Source organism: Lipophrys pholis (assembly GCF_963383615.2).
Source record: "Lipophrys pholis genome assembly, chromosome: 10".
Classification (NCBI taxonomy): Eukaryota; Metazoa; Chordata; class Actinopteri; order Blenniiformes; family Blenniidae; genus Lipophrys; species Lipophrys pholis.
The window spans coordinates 26,240,187-26,265,273 of NC_137640.1; the positions used below are offsets into that span (position 1 = coordinate 26,240,187).

The 25,087-nt window shown below is 42.8% G+C and overlaps 1 protein-coding gene across 1 annotated transcript; it reads right to left on the bottom strand.

Annotated features, from left to right (window-relative positions):
- Window positions 1-2,894: 2,894 nt before the first annotated feature.
- hdlbpa (high density lipoprotein binding protein a) lies at window positions 2,895-23,865 on the bottom strand. The gene is made up of 28 exons (XM_080473241.1): window positions 23,801-23,865; window positions 20,683-20,753; window positions 18,277-18,390; window positions 18,007-18,173; window positions 14,665-14,880; window positions 14,364-14,570; window positions 14,051-14,266; window positions 13,760-13,966; window positions 13,558-13,665; window positions 13,366-13,470; window positions 12,905-12,983; window positions 12,617-12,756; window positions 12,425-12,529; window positions 12,230-12,343; window positions 12,058-12,144; window positions 10,083-10,214; window positions 9,775-9,993; window positions 9,267-9,488; window positions 8,955-9,173; window positions 8,707-8,845; window positions 8,406-8,557; window positions 8,218-8,322; window positions 7,996-8,130; window positions 7,695-7,838; window positions 7,302-7,481; window positions 5,835-5,951; window positions 5,597-5,737; window positions 2,895-4,382 (listed from the first exon to the last, which is right to left on the bottom strand). The coding sequence occupies exons 3-28, from the start codon at window positions 18,350-18,352 to the stop codon at window positions 4,293-4,295; spliced, it is 3,822 nt and encodes a 1,273-aa protein (XP_080329367.1). The 5' UTR covers window positions 18,353-18,390; window positions 20,683-20,753; window positions 23,801-23,865; the 3' UTR covers window positions 2,895-4,292.
- Window positions 23,866-25,087: the final 1,222 nt, after the last annotated feature.

A 25,087-nucleotide genomic window follows, 5' to 3' on the forward strand; every position in this document is an offset into this window, starting at 1 on the left:
GGAGTTTGTCACCGGGTGGCAAGTGAAAGACAGAAAAGGGAGACGGAGAAAGAAAGTGAGACAGAGATAACGGGCCACTTGGCTCTTTCATGTGGCAAGATACAGGAGTTAGATGGCAGCAGAGGCAGGTAATAAGACGACAAATGCCCAGAGACACAAATCCACCGCTCAGAATGTTTCTTTCATTTTCAAAAATCAAAAACTGCATTACCCTGCGGGCAACCTCAATGGGCAAAGAGATACCTGAGGCCACCTGGATCCCACTCCAAAGAGTTAGCCAAGACAATTTCCCTCAAATCACCTGCTATCTTAATCTGACAGACAGACTCGATTACAAGGTGGAAAAATTGCTTTTCTTGCCACCAGCGGTCGTTGGGAAATTATCTTAATTGTGTCATGATTATGCCTCAGAGCTCCGGCGAGAGCTTTACGTTGCTCCTTTCAAACACAGGAACACTTCACGAGTGTCGAGAGCGCGTCTCCATCAGCCTTCAAGAGGAGACGGCATGAGAGGGAGACACGTTCGTCTTCACTCCTTTCTCCCGGTTCAAGTATTTCACAAACATGCACACATGTAATCCGTGAAAAGGGAGGGAAGCTCTGCAGGTCCTGACACTGACGGCGATTCACCATTTAAACACGTTTAACAATTACTCACCGCCCTTTCACTCACATCCAGGAGAATGAAAGGTACTTCGGGGTTTAATTTGAAGGAGCAACTGCGTTTAAAGCTTGTTGCTGTGTGAGAATGAGTGACACTCGCCATACAGCAAACCTGTACATTAAATGGTACGGTTGGAGAACCAGGAAAGGCCCATTCATGTATGGGGACAAACTAGGGGAGATATTATTTGAAAGAACCTCTTATATACAGTGACTGCAATAAATGATGTTTACATGGACTACTAGCATTATGATTATTATTTTATTTGGCCATTAAGGATATTAATTTCTGTGTACAGCACTTTGTGTCCCTGTCATTGTTTCAAGCACTTTATAAATAAAGATGGATTGGATTACTCTCCAGGTGTATTGTTGAAATAATGAAGGTAAATAACATCAATTGTCAACATGACTCACAAGGAGGAAGTGAATTCAATCCGTACTTATTTATAAAGCACTATAAGGCACAGTCACTGTACACAGAAACTAAATAACAACACAATCATGATCATATATATAGAGAGAGAGAGAGAGAGAGAGAGAGAGAGAGAGAGAGAGAGAGAGAGAGAGAGGCAATGGTAATATGGAGGAAGGGTCAGAAAATTGTCTAAAGAAAACAAACCCCAAAAAGCACATTAATATCATGTATCAACACACATTACAAGTTTTAAAAATGTGTGGACATATGTAAGTCTATTTAATGATTCATTCACCTATGGGAAGTTTGAATTGGGATATACTGATATGCTCATTAATTACAAGAGGTATTTAGGTTTGTCAGTTTAATCAGAGAGACGTTTCTGGGAGGGGCAGATAGTTAACTCTGTTGTACATTTTAAACCAAAATATTTCATATAATTAGTGTAAAAATAAAAAATTCAGAATCCTATATTTAGTGAAATCAGTGTGTCCTACCTCAGTACTTCTCCTGTGAAGTCTGGAGGTCCTTATCCACATGATCGTCCTGGTATGGCAGCAGTGGGGTGGGATTACAATCTCCTCAATCCAGCTTTGGTTTGACCTTCTGAAGAAACTGAGATTAGAGGTAAGGTTTCCCTTAAACTCTGTTAGCATTGAGCGGAGTTGCACAATCCCGTTTGTGCTAATATTTCTACATACGTTTGACAGTTTTCGCCAAATAAAATAACTCACAGGGCCCAGAGGAGGGGGAAGTGGAGTCCATGTCAAACACGTGGTGCGCGTGATATGGGGCGACACGTCGAGGTGTCCGCCATATTGGACCGGGCAACACGAGCAGAAGGAGGAGGGAGCTCATCGATTCCTTCTGCAGTTATTTTATATAACTGCTTCGTGACACTGACAAATACACTCATAAGTCAAAATTACAAAGTAATCTTTTGAAAAAAAAATATTTTAAAAACACATTTCATAGACAAAGTGTTTAAAACTCACATCATGATAATTTCTTTACAAAAATATACATGCTGTACATGATTGTGCCACAAATCAATCATGGTTTCACTGTCAAACTGTAACAGAAAACACAGAATGTGATAACTTAAGGTTTGTTAAGTGAGATATCACAATACTTTCAAATTAGGGTTAAATCTTTTCTCATGTATTAGTCCTCCAGAACTTCAAACAATTGTCTTTCACAAAAAGAAAAATATGTGCAAGAAATGTACATGAACAAAACTTTAATGCAGAGAATACATTCAGTTATGCTCATTTCAATGCTGGTCTCTGTCACGCACACATATATATGAATATGTCGAGGCGCTGAGATTGTCTGAGCTGCTAAAAGCACTTTTTTTTTTTTTTTTTTTTTTTTTTTTAAAAGGATCAACAAACTGCCATCCTATTACGAAAAATAAACTTTTTACTTGGCACACGTTCGTTTCAGACCCAAATTTAAAGATATGTTAACAGAACTCAAAGTTTCCACATTAAAAATAAGCTCCATGTCAAATTTTCTGTGTTGAAATGAAAATAAAAATGAGCACCTCATTTAAAAACTATACATTAGGGTGAAAATGACTGAATAAGTCAAATCCAATCAGGAAAATCAAATTTGATATATTCAAAATCTAGCATGTACTAAAACAGTTTGATTCTACTTAAATACACAAGATATTTGAATGACTTTAGATTTTTCCAAGATTTGCCATCAGCTCATCGACACTCTGCTGAATGTTGTCATCTTCTTTGCTCTCAGTCTGAAGTTGGTTATTCTCAAGAGTTTTTTAAAGAAAAAGAATCGGGAGACGTGACAAAGGGTTTTCAATTTTTATTGACTTTTTGGACAGTTTCTTTTCCAGTGTCATCCATAACCGTTCACTTCAATGGTATTTGCATATTCTTTCTTTCATTACCAGGAGGATATAAACAAAGGTAGGCTGATGTGTGATGTTGAATTAGCTAGTGAAATTAATTTGCAGGATTCAGCACTTTCCGACAGTTGACGAGGGACCTGGGAGCTTCCCTCCAAGCTGAAAGAAAAACACACCACCACATCCTCGCTACCTCGTTTGTATCTTTCTAGTTGTAAGGCTGATTTTGAAAAACAAAAACAAAACAAAGAAAGGGCCATTGCTATTGAACAGGGTGACCTGCATAGCAAGTGGAAGACAAAAGGACTGGACACTGACCCGACACGGAGGAGGAGCAACACCGAACACCACTAGACAGGTAGTTGGCACGAGATGGTTTGCTGTTTTTGCCCACAATTGCACAATGTCCTACTGCAGAGCGATTTACTTTTGGATGTGGAAAAAAACAGTCCATTCAACAGTTTAGTGTGAGGTTGTGATGCACTGGAGCTCTAGGCCTAGTGTTGTAAGAGGTTATTTATTTCTTCTTCCTTTTTTTTTCTATTTTTTTTTTTTTTCTTTTCTTTGTCCTTTAGTTTTGGCGCGATCTCAGAGCATCTGGCAGTTAGAGTAGGCGCCTCTCTGCAGTGGCTGCACACTTCCCTCCTATCCACATGCCCCGTTTGTAAAGTTATCCCGATTCATAAGGCTACAAGGTACGTGCCACTACTCAACCATGTTCTCACAAGCACAGTTAGAAGCAAAGGGGAAGGACGCCGACGGAGGACAACCACCACACTGTGCTTGACAGGGAAGGGTTCAAAGACCGGACAGTTTCCACTTGGCTACATGTATAAAGCAGGAGGGAGGAGGGACGCTCAAACAACTGGCGGCGCGTTGGAGGAACGTGACCGGCGGTAATTCAAACCCCTCTGGCCCAACCTGCAAAGGCAACTAAGAGAAGGGCAGCTCAAAGAAACAAATCGATGTCTGGCCACCACTGAATTTGGTACAACAGTTCGACCCGCAATGAAATGTAGCTTTAAGCAACATCTACAGTCTTTCACAGACCGACCTAACCACAGCACCTGTCCATTTTTTTTCCCCCACTTATGAAACCTTATTCTTATGCAATGCAAGACACAAAGCTCACAAGTCGTTTACAGTATCTGACAGCACTTTGAGACGGATGAATCTGGGAGGGCAGATCGAGAGGAATGAAGAGAGAGGGGTCAGAGGTCAGTCCAGTCAGAGGTGGAGTGGCTGGGAGGGAGGGAGGGAGGGAGGGAGGGAGAATGACTCAGGTAGAGGGAAGATTGTGTCCGAATCAGGTTCGGGCCGACGTTCAAGCAGCACGGCTTAGAAGCGCTTTGGTCCCCAGGGTGAGGCCTTGGTTGCCACAGGGGCTCCGAAGCTCGGGAAATCTTCAGAGCTGCTCATGTCGGGAGCCTGAAAACACATGATCCACACATCGCTTAGCGCCACGGAGGAAACTGCAGACGTGCACGTTTGAGCGCTGAACTTGGTGGACAGTCAACCGAAAAGTGAACCCGGACACAAAGGTACCAGTTGAGCTTGGAGTTCATGAGGCCCCGTTCACATGACAACAATGCTCTGTACCACTGAAAACAACTTTTAGAAAATGGCTCCCAAGGTGGAACTTTTTGAAAACACCGACTCCATCATCGTGTAAACGATGTCGCCGTCTTGACGGCGGAAACGCTACTACAGTTTACATCCAGACTGTCATGACTAAATATTCTCCTGGGACACGGTAGTGTTATAGTTGACAGTTTATGTAATAACAATCCAACCGTCTGTGTTATTTGTTCATAGCGTATCATTCTCTGCACATGTGAGGTTTCATTACAAACAACAGCACTCACTAGTGGCCCGACATGAAACCCACATACATTCTTTCCAGTGTTTCTGCCCTTTCCATGTAAAAGTGAAACCTTTCATATAAGAAAATGCCAAAATGGTGAATTTTCACTTAAATCATTGTGTAAATGGGGTCTTAGGTAACCCGCAAACAGTTGTGAGCAGTCCTAGACTCACACTCATGTAGCCACATACAGAGAGGAAAGACATCCCACGTGATTTCTCCCTCGTCAGCTGGACGCAGAGGTTTAATCTCGTTTCCACCATCCTGGAAGTGGAGAGCGTATCCCGCCTAGTGATGTTCAAGTATGAACAAATCGTTCAAAACCCGAGTAAACTGGTTCTGCGGTGGCGAAGCTCACAACAAACTTCAAGTGAGGTGCAGCATGTACACAAGTTCCCCCTTAAAGGAAATGTCGTACACAACAAGAGGCACTCAGGCACTGCCTGCTCTCATGTTGGACACGTCAAAAAACTTCAGAAGAGGACACTTTCTACATCACCTTAATAGTTATGGAAGCTCCTGTGATAAGGAACAGTTATGAGAGTGGAGCTGGAAGTCCAAAGGTTCTGGCTATGGTCCTGCCTCTTCAAATATCTGTAGCACTATTTACAGTTTTGTTTCAATAGTGGAGGTATTTAAAAGGGAAAACTGCTTCAGCAGGCGTTTCTCTGGCTTTTCCATTGATGTCCATTTCATTTTAATTACTTACGGAAATACCCACCGAGTTTGAGTTTTATAGATGGTGATGTGTGAAGGACAAGAAAAACCACCTCCTCACCTTCTCATTGGTGTTAGTCCAGGGAGCCTCCCTCACCACAAAGCCTTTGGATGGGCCACGTTGTTCATCACTGGCAGCAGCGCTGCCGCTGGGGGGCCTCATGTAAGCCATCTTCGCCTCATTTTCCACAACGTCAGCCAACTAACAACATTACCACGAAAAAAAAAAAAAGGTGCATCAGTGAACTAGTTACATCTACTGGTAGGAGTTTATTGATTGTGTGGGGGGAGGAGCTTACATATTCCTCTTCCAGGTTCAGGAGATGGTCGATGGCTTCATCCACAAGCTCAGGGCGACCGGTCACCGTCACAATGTTGGGGTCTGCTGCGCCACTCTGGGGAAACCTGAGATCAACCTGAAAAGCAAAATAGAGCTTGTGTTTTAATTGTCAACAAGGAGAAAAAAAAAGATTTGCAAAGAAAACTAAATAGCCAGGATGACTGAATCAGAGCAAATCGTTGCATGTTGCCTCCCAGGTATTCTCCCTACTTTTAACACTCATTCCAACTTCACTTCCTGTCTTGATCACTTCTAGAGTTGTGGCAGTCGGGAATCATGTTGCCAGACTATGCAACATTTGCAATATTAAAAAAAAAAAAAAAAAAAAAAAAAAAAAAAAAAATCAATAAATCTGACAATAGTCATCCAGTCATCATGAGTCTTTCTTTCGTAGCGCTGCAGTAAGTAGAAGCATAACGGCACCCAGCGGCTGAATCAGAAGGTGGGACCACTTCACACTGAACTGGAAGATTTGCCAAGTAGCCCGATCTTATGACGGAAGCGCGTCTGATGCTCCAACATTAAAGGAGGCACGCATGGACATGCATCAGAAACGTCTCTATACTGATGAATGCATGATTCCACCCACATCACAAATGGCTCCAGTAGCCTTTCTCCACTTTGTCAGGATGGCAAGATCTTTTCTGTGTTTCCCTGCATCGTCTAGCCCTTCAAGACGAGCGAGCTGACCTGAGACGATGTGGACAAGCAGACAATCTCCACTGATAAACTTTGCTGATGCGACGTCTTTCACTTGTACTATCCAACAAACTCTGTAGACCGAGTATTCAGCTACATAAAGCTCTATTCTAGCATTAATGTTATCCCCAACGCTCCAATTCTTAATACGCACAGAGAATAAGGATAGATAAAGGTTCTATATCCAAATATCCTTTATGGGTAGGAGTCCCTAGATCCCCAAAAATAAATACATTTATACCAAGTAAATATTTTCATGTGACAATTAAGCTGAACCTTTTTTGTAGTAAGACAAGAACAGAGCTGTCAGACAAAAAGAAATACTGAGAAATTAAATATTTATGTTTTTGTATTCCTTCTGTTTGTTTAGGAAAAGAGATATTTTATAAGCAAGACTCTGAAGAGATGTAAAGAAATGTTAAATAGAGAGTTGTTATAAGAAATCAATGATTTTTGATACTCAATGTGAAAATTGCTCTATTAATCAAATGAGAAAATAATCTAAAATAAAAATCGCTCAGGCAATCCCCAAAAATATTGTTTTGCCTTAAAACAGCTAGTCGCTTGTTAAATATTAGCCATTTAGTAGTTATGAGGTCCATGAGGTTTTTTTTTTTATACCTAGAGATACCTGTGTTTATTAATACCTTTTATCAACCTCTTTATCAAAATAATTAAAACATTTATAGTGTTTTTCTGAGGCTGTTTCGGTAAACATCGTATTCACCTTAAACTCATCCATAATCTTGCGGATGCCCTTGCCGCGGGCCCCGATGATGCGGGCATGGACCCTGCTGTCCAGGGTGATGTCCTCGGAGATCATCTCCTCCAGCTCGTCCACAATGGCCTGGATGGCGTCACGTGCAGCAATGGCTTTGTGCTCATACCCTGTAATAGTAATCTGATCCTGTGGAGAGAACAGACACCCAGTAAACATTAGAAAAATATATTTCTCATGCGTACGAGCGATTCAGTCGCCTCTTGTGCACCGCTTTTTGACAGGGAGCAGTTTTGCATTCTCCTGTGGTTTAATGATGGAGCTGGTGAAATGGCACCATCTGCTGGACTGATGCAGGATTTCTTACATTTACTGTGTGAGGAGTGAAAAATCCGTATTTACCTGGTTTTCATCGTTCTTCTCTGGGAACTGGATGTTAACATCGTGCTCGGTGCGGATGTTTGTAATGATGGCACCCTTGCGGCCGATGATTTTGGGGTGATACTTGGGTTCCACAGTGATGGTCAGCTTGAAGCTCCTGAGTGCCTGCAGATGGTTTGAAGGAAACAACAACGCATCACAATCGTCATGCTCAGGGTGCTTGGTCGGAGTGAATCGGCAAAAAGACTTTATGAACCAGGAAGTGTTTAGCCTCAATACACCCCAGAGATACTTTAAACACACAGCGTGTTCAACTACTGACCCGATCCTCCTGCTCGGCCTGCAGCTCTTTGACACGCTCCAAAAGGCCCTCTTTGGCGCGGTCAAGGTGATTGGCTAAGCCGGTGATGGAGATCTTATCAGACTGCTGGTCAGGAGCAGGCACTTGAATATTAACCTGGAGGAAGAGAGACGAGCCGTGTCAAAAAGAGGAGCAGAGACTTTAAAAGCTTGTTGTGTCGCCACAAAATCTGGAAAAACGGACCTCAAATTCATCCATCATCTTGCGAATGCCACTTCCTTTCTGTCCAATGATGTATCGATGCAGCTCAAAAGGCACTTCCACCTCAATAGTGACAGGAACCAAGGCCTGAGGACAGACAGAAAACAGGTGTGAGGGGAAGGGCAGGTGTCTTGGAGGGGGTGTGACAGAATTTGGTCCAGAGCGCTCACCTTCAGTGCTTCCACGGCAGCCTCGCACCGCTCTTTGCGGCCAGAAATTACAATCACATCACACTTCTTGGGTGCGTTTGGATCAACTGGCTCCTTCACTTCATCGGTGGCTTCTCCATTCTCCTGAATTGGAGTTTCAGCAGGAGGAGCAGCTGAGAAGTACAGCGTGATGTTTGAGGTGTGAGAAGTATGATAATATAATGCAGTTGAGACAAAAATTAAAACAGTCAGTCTGTAAAGTCACGCGAGTATGCTTAAGGAATTTAAGAGCGCCATTTCTCCATATTCACACCGCGGTTACCTTGTGGGTCCTCACGTTCTGGGAACTTTATCTGTACATTGTGATCTCTGGTGATCTGCTGGATCCTTGAGCCCTTGGGACCCATAATAGAACGGTGGAACTTCTGAGTAATCACACACTCAACGGTCACTTGAGCATCCTGGTAGAAAAAACACAAAACAAGAAAAGGGAGAGAAATTGTTTTTTACATTTTATTCAAGACAAATATTAAATACAGACAAGATTAAAAAATAAAAATCTATACTGACCAAGTCCTCAACAATCTCCTGCATGCGCTTCTTGGCTGCCTCCACACAGTCTTTGGCTCCTTTAAGGGTGACCTTTTCACTCTGCGAACCCGTACGAGGGAAGCTCACCATAACGCCACCATACTCGTCGGCCAGGTCCCGAAGGACCTGGCCGCGGCGAGCCACGAAGTAGCGATGGTGCTTGGGGTCAACGGTCATAGTGTCCTCAACAACGTTGTCCTACAATTAAAAATGGAACTCGTTTCAGCAAAGGACATTTTAACAGCATAAAACGTTTTTGTTTTTAATGTGAGCTCGCTCCACAAGCCATACCAGACTCTTTATGAGCTCCTCCAGCTCTTTCTGGGCCTCCCGCACCGCCTCCTCAGTGCCAACCACCGTGATGAGCTCCTGGTCTTTGTCGTCGGCCGTAGGGAATATAATTCTGGCGCCGGTGCTGTCACGAACCTTACGGATGTTTCCTCCGCCTTTTCCAATGAGGAACTTGTGATATTCTGGTTTTGCGTGCAGCTCAGCAGTGTGACTCTTTGTTTGCTAAAAAAAAAAAAAAAGGATGTGCAAAAGAATTCAAGTCAATGACAAAGGTCGGAACCACCAGATTTCACTAATGGTTGCCACTGGAGCTTAAGGGGCAAAGGAATGAATGAAAAGTGCAGTTCACTTGCACAGACACACACACACCAGCTTACGGTTTAGTGCGACAACTAAAGGGGCAGTGGAAAGACGTTCTCAAACCAGCTATAAAATGAAAAATGTTTTTTTTTCTTCTTTGCCCCCGCCCCTCTGAAAAGTTGAAGTGTTCAGAAACTTCCACACAAACCTTCTCTTCTGCCAAGGCGAGCAGCTGCTGCTTTGCTTTCTCCACATCCTCCACAGGGCCCCTGATGGTGACTTTATCAATCCCGGAGCCCTCCGTGGGAAAGTGGATGTGCACGCCGCCGCACTCCTCCATGATGGAGCGCACCAAGCGGCCCTTCGACCCAATCAGGGAGTTGTGCAACTTTGAGGGAATGGACACGTCTATTTCCGTGATGTTCGCCTGCACACAATGATAGGCATGTTAGGCAAACGCACATTTACACCAGCTGCTAAAAGCTCTGAAAATATCATCCTAGCGTGTGCCCTTACAAGCTCCTTCTGGATGGCCAAGATACGAATCCGTGCCGCCTCGCAGTTTGCCTTCTTCCCAGTGATGATGATCATCTCTGAGTTGCTGTTCTCCGCAGGCAGGTCAATTTTAGTGTTGGTTTCCTCACGAATCTAGATGGTGAAAGAGGGAAACTGATGAGCAAGGTTTACCAACCCAAAATCCACTGCAGTTAATCATGCCAGGATTAGACAGATTATCAGTTCATGTATCACTTGTTCAAGGTTGGATTGTGTACGAAATTATCCCTGGCTGTAATTTCAAAATGAATATAGGATGACTTGTTTCGGTGGTCTCCACATGATAAGCCTCTTCAAACTTATGTGAATGTGTTCAAGTCCAAAAACAAAAACGGGATAATTGCTACCTAGGAATGAGTTATGCTTCTAATCCATGTCAAGACAAATAATAATAATAATAATAAATAATACCAAGCAGAAATATGGGTGTAATTATGGACTCTGGTCTGAAATTCTACAACCACATTAATAGAATAATCTTTTTATTATTTGTCAGATGGCAGTAAGCTGATTCTGTTAAAGGATTTCTGACACAACAAGATGCAGAGAAACTTGTTCATGCACTGATTTTCAGCGGGCTGGATTATTGTAACAGGTCTCGGTAATAAAATGTGTAAGACTGCTGGAGCTCATCCAGAGTCCAAACCAACACCAAGAGTGTGGAACTCATTACACCTGAGCTTTTATCTCTGCACCGGTTTCTGCTCTCGAAAGCTCTCAATACATCTCAGATTGTAGATTATGAAACAGCCAGATCCCCAAGGTCGTCTGGAAGATTTCTACTGAGCGTTGCCAGAGTCAGAAGAAACAAGGTGAAGCAGATCTTAGTTCCTTCTCTCTGCACCTGTGGAACAAATTCCCTGCCGATATTCACTTATTTTAAATCAGGACTTAAAACACTTATCTACTCATATTTTGCTTATTTTATTACTTTGATAACGTTTCTACCTTGTTATTTTATTCGTAATCTGTTTGTTTTATTGTTTTTCATAATCTCAATCACTTAAGTTTCATAATTGCCTTGCGTGAATGCATTTCCTTGTAAAGCACTGAATGCTGCTGTAGAAATAAAGATTATTTACAACTGGACGCATTATAAAGATTCCCCAAAACTGTATGGATTATTAAATAATAGATGTATTTATGTCCATAGTTGAGTATATTCTGATTTGGCCATCACTAATTTTTAAGATGAGCCAACATAGAAACGGCTAAAGACACAAGTCAAGATTACCAACTGCCACCAGAATTGAGAAAGCACTTTTGCCAAATGTTTTTTGATAAAGATCCACTTGGTACTGTTGAACGTTAACATTGGATGTTCAAGGGAGACTAAAGAAAAACGCAGATTCCATGTTGGCACACAAATTAAAAATCAAAGATTCACTGAGTTAATGTTTTGACTTTAAGGAGTCCATGTGAATTTTCAGTTGGGAAACGTTAGTTCTGAGAATTCAGGTTAAGCCGACCTGTCACTTTTTTCACTTATTGATTAGATGCCCTAATACATTTATTATTATTTTTTTTTTTAAAGGCAGCAAATGTACACAGCTCATCAATGTTGCAATGTAAACCCTGGTAAACCCTGGCTTCAGCTCACATAGCAAGATCCAGATTAAGCTACAGCCTTGCAGGAATAGTAGGCCAGGCTGACCGAGTGTAAACACTAGACTGAAAGGACGGCAGCCTAACAGGCAGAGGGCAACTCTGATGTCCTGCCAAAAGTTTAGCAGCTCAACTTTGAACAGTATTGGACAGTCTGACCACCTACCACTCCGTGTGTGTTTTTATTTTTTAACCCAATCATTTGTCTATCTAGTGATGTGTGCATGATGCAAGACGTTCTTAAAAAAGCCAATTTAAATTTGCTTTAGTTGGATGCTGCATTGCGATACCAATGTTAAAAACAAACAACTGAACTGTCTATAAGCAGTACCTTCTTGATGTTTGAGCCTCCTTTTCCAATTATGTTTCTGTGGAATTGCTTGAAGATGGGGACTGAGACAGAAAAGCTGTTCTCCACCTGGCCAAAGAAATCAGTTTAAGTTAGCGCTCAAATAAACCGTGCATTTGAACTCAACACGTGAGAAAAGACTGATTCTTATTACCATTTCAGCCACAATCTTCTGCATGAACTTGGAGCACTTTTCCACCTCAGTTCGTGGTCCCCTAAGTTGAACGATGTCGCTCTTCTGTGCTGGGTCGGGGAAGTTGATGATGACCTGGAACAGATTTCGATAGTTATACAGACAAACAGCCCAACGTAGAAACACACCGCTCCGTGTAAATGGTCGACGGCTCACCTCTGGGAACTTGTCTCGCACTTCTTTTATCTTCTCCCCTTTTTGGCCGATGATGGCTCTGTGAAAACGCTGTTCAATGATCAAGTCCTTTGTACGCTCGTTCTCCTGCAAGAGATGGCATGTTTAGCAACTCCGAATGCATCGGTGAGGAAGTGGCGACATCCGTGACTGTGAATTGGAGTTTGAGCGAACCATGCGCGACGCAAGCTCAAGCAGCTCCTTCTTGGCTTCCTGCACACCCTGGGGATCCCCCTCAATGCGGATAAGGTTGCTCTTCTCGTTATCGGGAGGGATGCGGACGGTCACCTTGTGTAGCTCTTTGATGCGGTTGACTGTAAAAATAAAAATAAAATACAAATTTTGACTTTTTTTTTTTTTTAATTAGCGAGCCTATGATGAAAAGAGACGTCACTTCTGGAGCACAATCACCAACTTGTTGCTGTGACTTTCACAGAGAGAAAAATAAAAAACAAAACTTACTGTTAACCCCTCCTTTTCCAATCAGGTGACGGTGGAATTTGGGATCCACACTAATCTCTGTATAGTCCATTCGGCTTACCTGGGAATAGGAGGAGGCAGATGGAAACATAAGTTTAGCCTTCCTTTTAAAATAAGCCCGTTTTATACCACATGGCTCGGTACAGTTGGCAAAGTTAGTATCAGCTGACTAAAAATCCAACAGAACCCGTTTATTAACCATTAGAACACATCGTGCACCTGCCATTTTTCTAGTTTTGTTTCGAGCATCCATTCATGCCTCACTTTGCTTCTCAACCATCAAACTATAAGCTCATTCAAGATCCTGCAGACCACTACATTGCTTATTTGTAAACTGTGACAGCACACTTCTATGGAAAACAAGGGATGCCACAATAGTCACAAAGTATTGTGATAAGCTTGACAATAAAGTAACTTAATTATACAAGTAATGCAATACTCACCAAATCAGTAACAATGGTTTGAATTTGGCTCTGCACCATCTGCACGTCTTTGGTAGGGCCCTCCAGGGTGATCCTATCTTCTCCCTCAGTGAACTCAATGTGCACCTGAGTGAAAAACAGAGAAAAACGTTAAATTCCTTTCTTTTTAGGAGTATCATTTTGCGGCATTATAGCCGACTGATCTCAACAAACCTTGGGCATTTGTTGGGTAATCTTTGCCAAGTTCTGTCCCTTCTTGCCAATGATGAAGCGATGAAGCCAAGAGGGAGCTGAAACCGAGGAAATAGTGTAACTGTTTGCCTGTGAAAGAAAAAAAAAAACACAAATTTACTCCTCATTCGGCTCAACCTTCCAATCAACACCGTTGACGGTCATCAGTTGGGAATTCCTTTACCTTGGCGTAAACTTCGGTGAGTGCCTGGCCCAAACGGTCCGGCTCCCCACGAAGGATGACAGTTTCTGAGTTGCTGTCAGAAGGTGGGATCTCAACTGAGACACCAGTTTTTTCCAAGATCTCCTGCAGAGTGTTTCCCTTGGGGCCAATCACATATTTGTGCTGAGACTTCTTCACTTCCACTGCAATGGTGGTGGCATTCTTCTTCTGCAACACAAAATGGAAACAACTTGAGATCTGAGGCTTGAAAGCTCAGTTGCCCATCGACTTCCTCAGTCATTATTCGCTCACCTTGTCTTCATAAATCTTCTTGATCAAAGTCACAGCAAGGGCCACCTGCTCCTTCTCCCCAGTGATGACGATCTCCGTCTTGTTGACACTTGGAGGGGGGACATTGATGCGGGCACCGGTGTCCTGGGACATCTCTCCTACCATCTTATTGTAGGCGCCAGTGATGAAAGGGTGGTACACTTTGTCGATGTTCACTCTTTCGACAGCACGCTTGTCCTAAAAGAGCACGATGGAGAAAATTATCTATGAAATCTTTAATACGGTACAAAAACCAAAAAAAACCAATAACATTTGTTTAAGAAGAAAGGTTAACCTGCTCAGCAGAGATCAACAAAATCTCATGCTTGGCCTTCTCCAGGCCCTCCTTGGTACCAGAGATCTTGATCTGGTTGCTGGGGTCGTCAGGTCGTGGGATCTGGATTTTGGTGGCGGTCTTGAGCTCAAGCTCCTGAAGCTTCTCCCCATTTTTGCCGATGACAAAGCGATGGTGCTCCTTGGGGATGGCGACAGTAGCTGAGGCCTGTTATAGGCAACATATGGGGTAAGTATCTATAAGAACCATTGACAGAAAATACAAGTTGAGCCTCTGTTGTTCACAAAGACATTCTCTTGACCTGAGTCTGCAGTCGGGACACAATCTCCTTGCGGGCCTTCATCACAGCGTCCAACTTTCCAGACACCATGATGGAGAGCCCTTGATCTTTGGCCAAGGAGAGCTCCAGGTGGGCGCCAGTCTTGTGCATGATGTCCACACAGACCTTGGCTTGGTCTCCTTCGCCAAACTGGTTGATGTCCTTGTACTTGCGCTCTTCTAACGGCACATGGAAAACCTTCGAGAGAAATGGGGAAGGAATGAAAGCAGAGTTAATCTGTAGTGACAGATCATTGTTGATTAAGGGATTAAACCGGTTTTAAAAAGTTAGAAGTGCCACTGCAATATATGTAGCTCTGGCTCCCAATATCCAACAAATAATGATTTTTCATCTCAAATCCAGTTTTGGATTTTTTCCATCCAGATTAGAAACTGATTGTAAAGCTCTTAATGTTTTGATTTGAGGATGTAAAAGCAAACTATCGCTTTAAATTTCTTTTCCTAATGATGGAAAGAAATGGGTGAATTCAGTGTGGAATTTCACTAATTGAGCGCTGGGAATCACACACAGCTTCGACCTGTGCAGTGATCAATATAGTTTTCTGATAGACAGAACTGCATAACAGTAAGTCATTCAGGAAAAAAATAAATTAAAATACAGCCTACATTAAACTTCACATTAATCAGAAAACCTAAGGGTATTTGCAACAACACACAATCAGACCGATAAGCATCTTTTAGATTGGGCCTTTTCATGTGTTATTTCATGAATCTCTCCGACACTAGCCCAATATGATGTGGTGGAATGTACACTGCTCACTTAAAAAACACAATATAACTCAAAGTCAATCACACTTCTGTGAAATCAACCTGTCTAGTTAGGAAGCAACACTGATTGTTTCATTTGCGCATCCTACACAGGGTGCTCAGGTGGTGCAGCTCATCCAGAAGCGGTGGCAGGAAGGTTTGCTGTGTTTGTCAGCACAGTGTCCAGAGCATGGAGGAGATACCAGGAGACATGGAGGGGGCCGTAGGAGGGAAACAAGCCAGCAGCATGACTACTACCTCCTCCTTTGTGCAAGGGGGAACAGGAGGAGCATTGCAAGGGCCCTGCAAAATGACCTCCAGCAGGCGACTAATATGCATGTTTCTGCTCAAACTGTCAGAAACAGACTTCATGAGGGCCCGACGTCCACAAATGGGGCTTGTGCTTATAGCCCAACACCGTGCAGGGCGATTGGCATTTGCCAAAGAACCCCAAGAAGGGCAGATTGGCAATTGGCACCCTGTGCTCTTCATGGATGAGAGCAGGTTCACATTGAGCACATGTGATCAACGTGACGGTGTCTGGAGAAGGTTCTGCTGCCTGCAACATCCTCCAGAATGGGCAGTTTGGCGGTGGGTCAGTAATGATGTGGGGAGGGCCACACAGCCTTCCATGTGCCAGCTGGAGGTATCCTGATTGCCATCAAGTACCAGGATGACATCCTCAGACCCATTGTCAGACCAGATGCTGGTGCAGTGGGCCCTGGGTTCCTTCTGGTGCATGACAATCATAGGCCTCATGTGGTGAAGCGTGTCAGCAGTTCATGTCTGATGAAGGAATTGATGCTCAGGACTGGCCTTCCCATTCCTCAGACCTGACTCTAATCCAGTATATCTGGGACATCAGATCCTGTTCCATCTACCAACGCCACATTGCACCAGCGACTGTCTAGGAGTTGACTGATGCTTTAATCCATTTTTGGGAGGAGATACCTTAGGAAAACATCAGGCGCCTCACCAGGCGTTGTAGGGTCATACAGTCATGCAGCCACATGGAGGCCACACACACTACTGAGCATCATTCTGACTTGTCCTGAGGAATTTCCTCTTAAGTTGGATCAACCTGCAATGCTAGTTGACACTTTTCTTTTGAGTGTAATTCCAAATCCAGCATAGCTCGGTTGGTAGAGCGGTCATCTCCCACTCGGAAGGTTGCAGGTTTGATTCCCATCTCGTGCCGAAGTGTCCTTGGGCAAGGCACTGAACCCCAAACTGCTCCCATTGGAATGACAGTGCCTTGCATGGCTGCAGCCTCCAACTGTGTGTGAATGCGTGTGATAATGGGTGAAAGTGATGAACCATGTAAAATGCTTTGGGGGCTGCTCACACGGTGAAAAAGCGATAAGTGAAGCCCATTTACCATTTCTTCTATTTTTTATGAGCAGTGTACATTTTACCAACACATATGTGTCAGACTTCAGAGGAGTGAGATTAACGTGCATGATTTTCTCTGATTAATCACATTGTTACATGCAAAATGAGTGTGTTAACGATACTTTAATGTTAATAATAAATTAAAAACGACAATCGGGAACTCGGTAGAGCGCAGACCTTCGCCAACGCCACATCTATTTGCAGAACAGAGTTAGCATCGCTAGCCTGATAGCCGGTGGCTCAAAATCGATGGCAACTCGGTAGATCAGGTAGCTACATCATCGTGTGAAACGTGACTTGTCCCTACGGAAACAGCTCAGCTACCAGGTTATGGAGAGGCTGCAATTCTTTCTGGGAGATGTAGTAGTGCTATTATTACTAGAATATTTCAACGGAAATTTAGTGTGATGAGATGACTGGGACATTTTTTCACTGTTTCATAATATCATACTGGTCTGAATCAAGATTTTGTGGGTTCTTTTTAAATACTAGAACGAGATCTGAAAAAGTGGGGTTGTTACATATTTGGAATCAATTTGAAACTGACCGACGGATAAATCTTGTCTACAGAAGTCTGATCATGTCTTCATCTCGCCAATTAAACACCCTTCCATCTGAATGAAAAAAAAAATAAATCTATTCTTTTCTTGGTCATGGCCGTTTGTATTGACAGCTGCGTGCAAACCAAGGGTTTGACAATGCACTTCAGCCTGGTCAACATTTAGCGGGTTGACTGTTGATCAGAGTCCGACTGGCTGCCAGCCCGGAAGGTTGACCGGCACCTGACCGAGTCAGTCAAACATCACGTGTGCAGAAAGCATGATGACTTGTGGTCACACCAGGATGGGTGACACGTCAGCTACAGGTGCTGGAATCTGACGTTAACAACAAGCTCTTCAAATGCCTCATTGAAGGCACCAAAAATGCTCATTGGTTGAGACACTGCGTATCACAAATTAGTCCCAAGCCAGCACTGCTCAATATCCCAGCCCTGTGTTCCCTCGCTCGTGTCTGTATGTGTACTTAAAGAAAATGGCAATAAAAACATAACCGTGTTGGCATTAGGTTGAGTAATTGTCAGCTTTAATTATTGTCTCAAATTTCATAGGCCTACCTAAAACCCTTAGTTCTTCAAATGTACTTTTACCAAAAACACATTTCCTACCTGGGTGATGATTGAAGACTTAATGGGGCGGATTTTGGCTGTCCAGGTATGGGCAACTTCCTGAGTCCCCTCAGGTGTAGCCGCCTTCTCGGGCAGAGGGGGGAAGGCTTCCTTGTAAGTAGGAAGGGCTTCCTCATCCTCACCAGCACTGGGTCCTGCCCCAGCAGCTGAATTTCCCCCAAAAAACAAAGAAAATGATTTGTGTCCTGCTCCTAGTTCCATTATTGCCTCTAAGCCAGGCGACAAGTTTAAAAACATCCAGATACTCACCACCACCTTGCTCTGGCAAGAGCCCGCTGCGGTGCTCATTGAAGCTTTCCTGCGTAAGTACAGCGACTGAGCTCATGGTCAAAATCCCACGTAACACGGAGTCCGAGTGTGCCACTAAAACCAAAGTCAACATAATTTTCAATTAGGCAGACATTTGCATACAAGCATCATTTATGAAATCCTCAAAGTGCAGGATATTAAAAATAAATAAAGCGGCTTTTGTGTGTTAACTGGTTGCAGTGAGTCAGTTTACTGTCTAGTTTGTGTAAAGTTGAGCTTTTTTGTTTAATTAGTTGTTCAAGAGCTTGAGCCTCTGTTGCTACTATTCAACTGCCATTTCTCTTTGTAGGAGGACAGGAGGGTTTTTTGTCCTATATTATTCACTTCTTCGCACTTCTTAAAGTGATTCACTCTGCAACTTCAGTGATCTCTACAACTAGAGTATTTTTTCAGTCTCACCCTGTAACGCTTTAGAGCCTCCCTGAGGAGGTCTCCCTCACATGCTGTTGTGTTCATTTGTAGGCAGTCATTATAAAAAGTCACAAGATGTCTTGAGATTCTTTTTGTCCAATCCCCTTCCAGGGTACTGAAAACACCAAAAACTTAAGACATGGCATCAAGCACAATACATAATAAGGTAGTGCAGTATTGGATTAATTGCAATAATAGTGGTTTTACGACAGCTGCTGTGAAATCAAGATGCTCGTCTCCCATCAAGACATGTACCAAATTGGTTTATCACCCGTTCTGTTATTGTGCCATTCATTAGTTTGTGTGGCACACAGTGGCAAATTGCATAATCTTCCAATCCTTTTTACATATTTAGCAAGTTTAATGTTTTTTGTTTGAATTAAAAAAACAACAAAAAAAAACACAAAGACTTATAAAAGTACCTAATTTTCTGGATCTTCAGTAACACATGATGCAAATGTTCTCCTTCTGTGACTTGGAGATTTTGCACATCAGCACCAACCGAAACACCCAGACCAAAAGCTTATTTGCATTAACTTGGTGATCACGATACCCAGGTTTCCACCACAGACGGAAGCAATCCTTCTCTAATGTGACATGTTTAAAATGAGATACTGGCTTATCTTGTTGGACTTTGGGATTTTTTTTACCATTATCTAATCTAGTTTTATCAAAGAAAGCTTTGGGTTTCACTGAATTACCATAGACCTTTTGGCGTGTCAGCACTACATGGTAATTTAAGACATTACACCTTTTACACAGAGAAACAATGTGGTGAGTCGGGGCTGCAGCTTCAGTTCTTTTTCTGTGCAACTGCCTATTCTAGGAAATGCAGCGAGGTGAACAGGTAAGAGGATTTTCACCCACTGACCCCTGTAAACTTCCACGCTGGACAGGCTTAAAGTAAGAATCCACCTGCGGGAAAACCTGCGAGTCCTATCAAGGATCCTTGAACCTTATATTCCTGACACAAAGAGAGCACATGGCTAAAGGCCCTGCTGTCGTTTGGATTTCTCACTGCGGGAACCACAGTAGGGTGCTGACCGAATGCTTATTTAGTTCAGGAACAGGGGCCGATAAACAGTCACAACCCACGATGAAACTACGCAGGTTGAGAGGAGTCTCCAATTTGAAGAGAAACTTCTGGATGGCATGCAGTGGAATGTAAATTGTTTCAGGGTGGATTTATTTTCCTCTGAAATACGTAAGAAAGCATGATGAGACAACTCTCTGATATCACACACAAGCTGATAAAAGGGTTGTTGTTTTTGGGGGGGGGGGGGGGGGGGGGGGGGGTTCTTTCCGCAGACCCTGCAATGGAAGGAAATTTGCTTGAAGCTCATCAGAGTAGCAGGTCACCCAACCCCCTCGCCCCCTGCCCATGAACACATTTCAGAGAACACCCTTTCAGTGGCCTCTTCCTTGTCAGGCTTCATAAACTTAAGGCGACTGTGCAAGGCAGTCCACACTGTTCACTTGCACTGTACCAAGGCTATGAATATCCTTCTTATGAGCGATGGTATGAAAATTAATTACATCAATTTCTGTTTTGGTCAACTTTAACTTGTTTGTTTTTTTCCTAGGAGTGGTATTAAACTGCAGGATTGCCTGATAATCAATTTTGCTAAGTAAAGAATATGCACTGCATGTCAAAGTCAGTGAACAAGGAAAAACAATGCTACGCCAAAGACAAACAGGTGAAATGTTTGCTGTATTATCACTATTTAACATGTTACAAAGCCTGTTTGAAAAAGGATCACTCAAGTTTTTTCTTCCTCTCTGTGTGCAGAGATCCAACTTGCAAACTAATGTACTTACTGAAGTGTAACCAAGTTTCCAGGATCACATTTTTTATTTATTTTATTTTTTAAATCAACAAAATGCAGCCACGCACTTAAGCTTGACAGTGCTAATGCTGTGGCTGTGAAAACTTACCAGCTAAATGGTCAGTTACCAGATAATCCGTCCTGTAAGATGCAAGTTCCCCTCAGCCTGCCAGCTTTTGCCTGAATAGAAGGAAAAGAAAGGACCAGAGGTTAAGAAATGAAGCCTTACTTATAAGAAAGAAACCATGACACACAATGCAGAATAGTATCGGTAGATCATGGATATCAGCCAAAGTGAGTTTGTTGATCAGGTTCGGCTGTAAAGACGCTTCAATCATGGCCATTCCATTAAATTAATCCAGAGATGTCCAGGAACATCATGAGTGCACAATTAAAAGTGTTGTACCTTTAAGAGTGCGAGTGTCAGAGGGCAGTCCCCACAACAATACACAAAATAATTGAATTCCTCTGCAGTAGAGACTGGATTATCGCTGAAGATAGCAGGACACAAGTTTACCATCATGGAGTTTTAACTGGACATAATTAAGGTGAAAGGTTGGTGACCAATTTACCATAAACTGACTAATCGATTAACCTACCAACTGGAGCAGTTGCAGTCATGGCAAACCCATTGAATCGCCACTAGACACCAGACTGCAACTACGGAGTCATGCTTCACCCAAACACAAGCAGCCTTTTCTGAGGCTTGGTTGTATATTTAGCTATAGTTGAAATTTTGGTGAGGCCAGGGGAAAAAGAAGCAGTCAAGTCAGACAGCTGAAACCACTCCTGAATTAAGTCTTGTCTGATAAAGTAGGTGCCAAGAGGTGCATTACTGAACTGTATGCCGTTCAAGCACGGGAGCCACCGGAGCTCGCTCTCGTCCACAAACATCTGGCTTTCATAATTGCATACTGCCTTTTCATACTGAAGGACGGACCTGGCAGTCATATCAGGTAAATAGGCTATTGTTCCCTTATGCAGGAGCCTGCAAAAAGAGAAAAACTACTCAAGGCCTGGTTCCCATTAAAGAATGCAACTTAACACAGGCTGTACGGTCTGGCCCGCAGTCGCAATCATGAGAACACTTGGATTCATTTCACTAGTTTGCCACGAGAGTCACCGATTTCTACTCCCACTGTGGAGCATTAGAGGCTTGGATCAAAGTTTCCACCGAGGTGTAGCTTGTTGTTATGAAATCAAACTACTGTTTGGTAAAAGCAGCCCAGCTCTTTTGGTCCATATCTATAGATGCGACTATTAATATTTCTGAAATGTCTTCCTCTTCAACCATTTATAAAATTACTAGTGGCAGAATTGCCCCTACTATACAATCAACAGTGTGCTCATATACTACACGTCATGCTGCACCGTTTATGTGCAGATATTGTGTTATACACAGGACCAAAATTCACACCATTACCACTGTACAAAGCTTACATGAGACATTGCTGAAATTGAAAAGTGGACTGGTCAAAACTGTCACAATTATGATAACCGTGATAATATCATTGGCCATTCAAATTGATCGTATTCTCCAACTATACAATGAATTATATTTTAAATAAAGTCAGTGGTGTTTGAACCTTGTTTTTGTTTTGTTTTTTATAAACATGCACTATTCCTTCAGTCATGAATGCAATACATTCAGCATCACACAGAGCAGATTCTACACCCTCATACAGACAAGGAACTCCTATTAGTAGTCAAGATCCCATCAGCAATGAAAACACCTCCTCAAGCCAGCTTCATATAATAATCTAGCCATTCTGACAGATAATTGCTTACCAATGCAGTGCCGACACCCTTCCTACTGCATTTGTGGGCTACGAAATAACCCGGTGTGTGCTGTGGACTCTCAAGAAGAACAGATGGAGCTAATCATAATAAGCAGTTACCTTTAGTTTGCCAATTACATTTATTTTCACAAATTTTCTAGCTTTAACACATACGAATGTTATGGAAATTAATTCTTTGAAAACCTTGAAAGAAAAAGAATGTATCTAACGTATAATTAACATAATTTGGACTGTCAGGAGTATGTAGTCTGAAAGATACCCTTTGGACAACAATAACCTGAAAATGATGAACTTCACTAAGTCTCAAGCTTTATTTAGACCATATCCTAACACAATACATCTTAAACTAACCTAATATGTTTTGGAAAAATACTGGTATGATTCGTTATATACCATCAACAGTTGCTCACTTTAACACCGAGATGTGTTTTAACACACCATATTACATTTTGAAACATGTTATAATACTTCTATAACCGTGTTAATGATTGTGGCTCCTCACTGACTCGAGTAATTACAAGTTTAATGCCAACAGTGTCTCCAATCCTGTCATAATTCAGGGTTAGTGGAGCCAACAACGCTGACTGGCTGGTGGGGCTAATCAATCATACATTAACATTAGCTCCACCATGACAACCCTGCAACCTATACAAAATTATATCCAAATCCCAGATTAGGGATTTAAGTCGGTGGTTAGTGTGAGGGTTATAGCTGACACGATATCAAGTTAAACTGGCTGACAGCTGCCAGCGACACGTTACATTTAATGCTAGCCGCCGTCGTGTTGCTAGCGCTGGTCAACCATAGAAAAAAAATATTTAAAAATTAATAAAACAATAATGTACCGACATCGATACGAACACACGCACGGCGAGATAACGTGGAGCACATATGGGGCGACAAACCGAGTGGGGACGCCGACTGCGGCGTGGATTACCGGCATCAAAACCTGCGGCTAGTTAGCAAACTTGCTAAAAACTTTGCCTGTGGTTTGTGACACGTAGCCGCTCGGCTAGGAGGCGGCGTGAAGTTAGCCGCACACAAGTTCTGATCCCGCCGAGGACAGCCGGCCAGCGGCCGGGTTGGGAGGCGCACACCTCGCCGACACGCCGCGGCCACCTCTCCATTATGTATTCATTAGCCGAGCGTGGAAAGTGGGAAGTTTAGTGCGGAGCCCTTAGCCGCGGAGCTAGCGTTAGCTGCGCTCACAGTTGGCTTCCAGCAGCTCCCGAAGTCCACGTAGGCACACAGCTGAGCGGGGAGGAATGACACGGAGTCAGGCCACAGCACACCGAGGCGACCCCGGCCAACTGCCCCGCACAACGGCACCCGGCTCCGGTCCGCGTGGGGAGGGTGGAAGCACCCCGCGTGTGTGCAAGAAGCCCCGTTAACGAAAATAAAATGAGAAAAACCCTCTGAGATACTTACTTATGTTTATGTTCTCGTCTGCCCTGAAGGTGCAGAAGCTGAGCTGAAATTCCACTGGCGAGAAGGTGGGACGGACGCCGGACGGATATATATCGCAGGGCCGCCCGCCAATCACGTCGCGCGACGTCACGCCAGGGAGTCCGATTACAAATAACTTATTTTCACGGAGTGACGGAGACTTGTGTAAGAAGTGAACTTCGATCACAACATGTATGATAAAACGTGATCGGCGAGGGTAAACGTGATTAATGCCGTGATCTGCGGACACAGAAGACCCCCCCCCCCCGTACAACATAGTGAGCACGTCTAACCGGCACGTGGAAAAAAGGTGGACCAGTGCAACTAACGCAATACACTGCTTTAAAAATACTTTACTAACATCACATTAATACTGTTTGGAGAATCACTAAGAACAATAAATAACTGAATAAAGAATAAAATGATAATTTACAGGTCCATCAAAAATATTTTGGAGTTATATTAATTAAATTAAAATGTTACTTTTTCCAATTTTCAGATATTTCAAAGTAGATATATATGTTGTATGTGTCTTTTATTTATTTGTATGCATATCAGTGTGGATGTCTCGAGAGGATTTATTTCAAAGGCGATTTGTATATGTATGGTATGGTATGTATGTATGTATGTATGTATGTATGTATGTATGTATGTAGGTAGGTAGGTAGGTAGGTAGGTAGGTAGGTAGGTAGGTAGGTAGGTAGGTAGGTAGGTAGGTAGGTAGGTAGGTAGGTAGGTAGGTAGGTATGTATGTATGTATGTATAAATTCACATTCATGTAAAACTTGTTTTTATTTGTGCATTTGCATACCATGCATTTGACATATTTAAGATTCTGGAATTAATTAAATTCAGTAAAATAAAATAAAATAAAATAACATAAAATAAGTTTTTGATGTCAGCTGTTTTTTTAACATTTAAGTTACTGTCACTCGTTTCTTTTATTAGGATTTTCTGTTGGCTTTACCAGAGTTGGATACAAACGCAAGGAGCAAATGACTAACAATCATTAAATATTACTTTAGCAGAAGCTCAAACTTTTGCATATTTCACCAATGCAAACATTTGAGGTTGAATGAAATATGACTGTAGACAGCTGAAATAACTTTCTTCACAGGGTGCGAGACTTCACTTCTGATGATATATTGACTAGTTCAACCCCGCAGGAGAAAGGGAAGCCAGTTGAGCGGGTTCGGGAACCTGACAAGACGCCCTTGGTCGCCCAGTTTGGGAAACCTGTGGGTTTTGCCCAGGAGAAGTTTTATTTCT

Coding starts and splice junctions, on each gene's coding strand:
- hdlbpa (XM_080473241.1), bottom strand. CDS start 18,352: ATGAGCTCAGTCGCTGTACTTACGCAGGAAAGCTTCAATGAGCACCGC. Junction 18,174..18,276: donor CTTGCCAGAGCAAGGTGGTG/GTGAGTATCTGG, acceptor GGGGAAATTCAG/CTGCTGGGGCAGGACCCAGT. Junction 12,984..13,365: donor AAACCATTGTTACTGATTTG/GTGAGTATTGCA, acceptor TCCTATTCCCAG/GTAAGCCGAATGGACTATAC.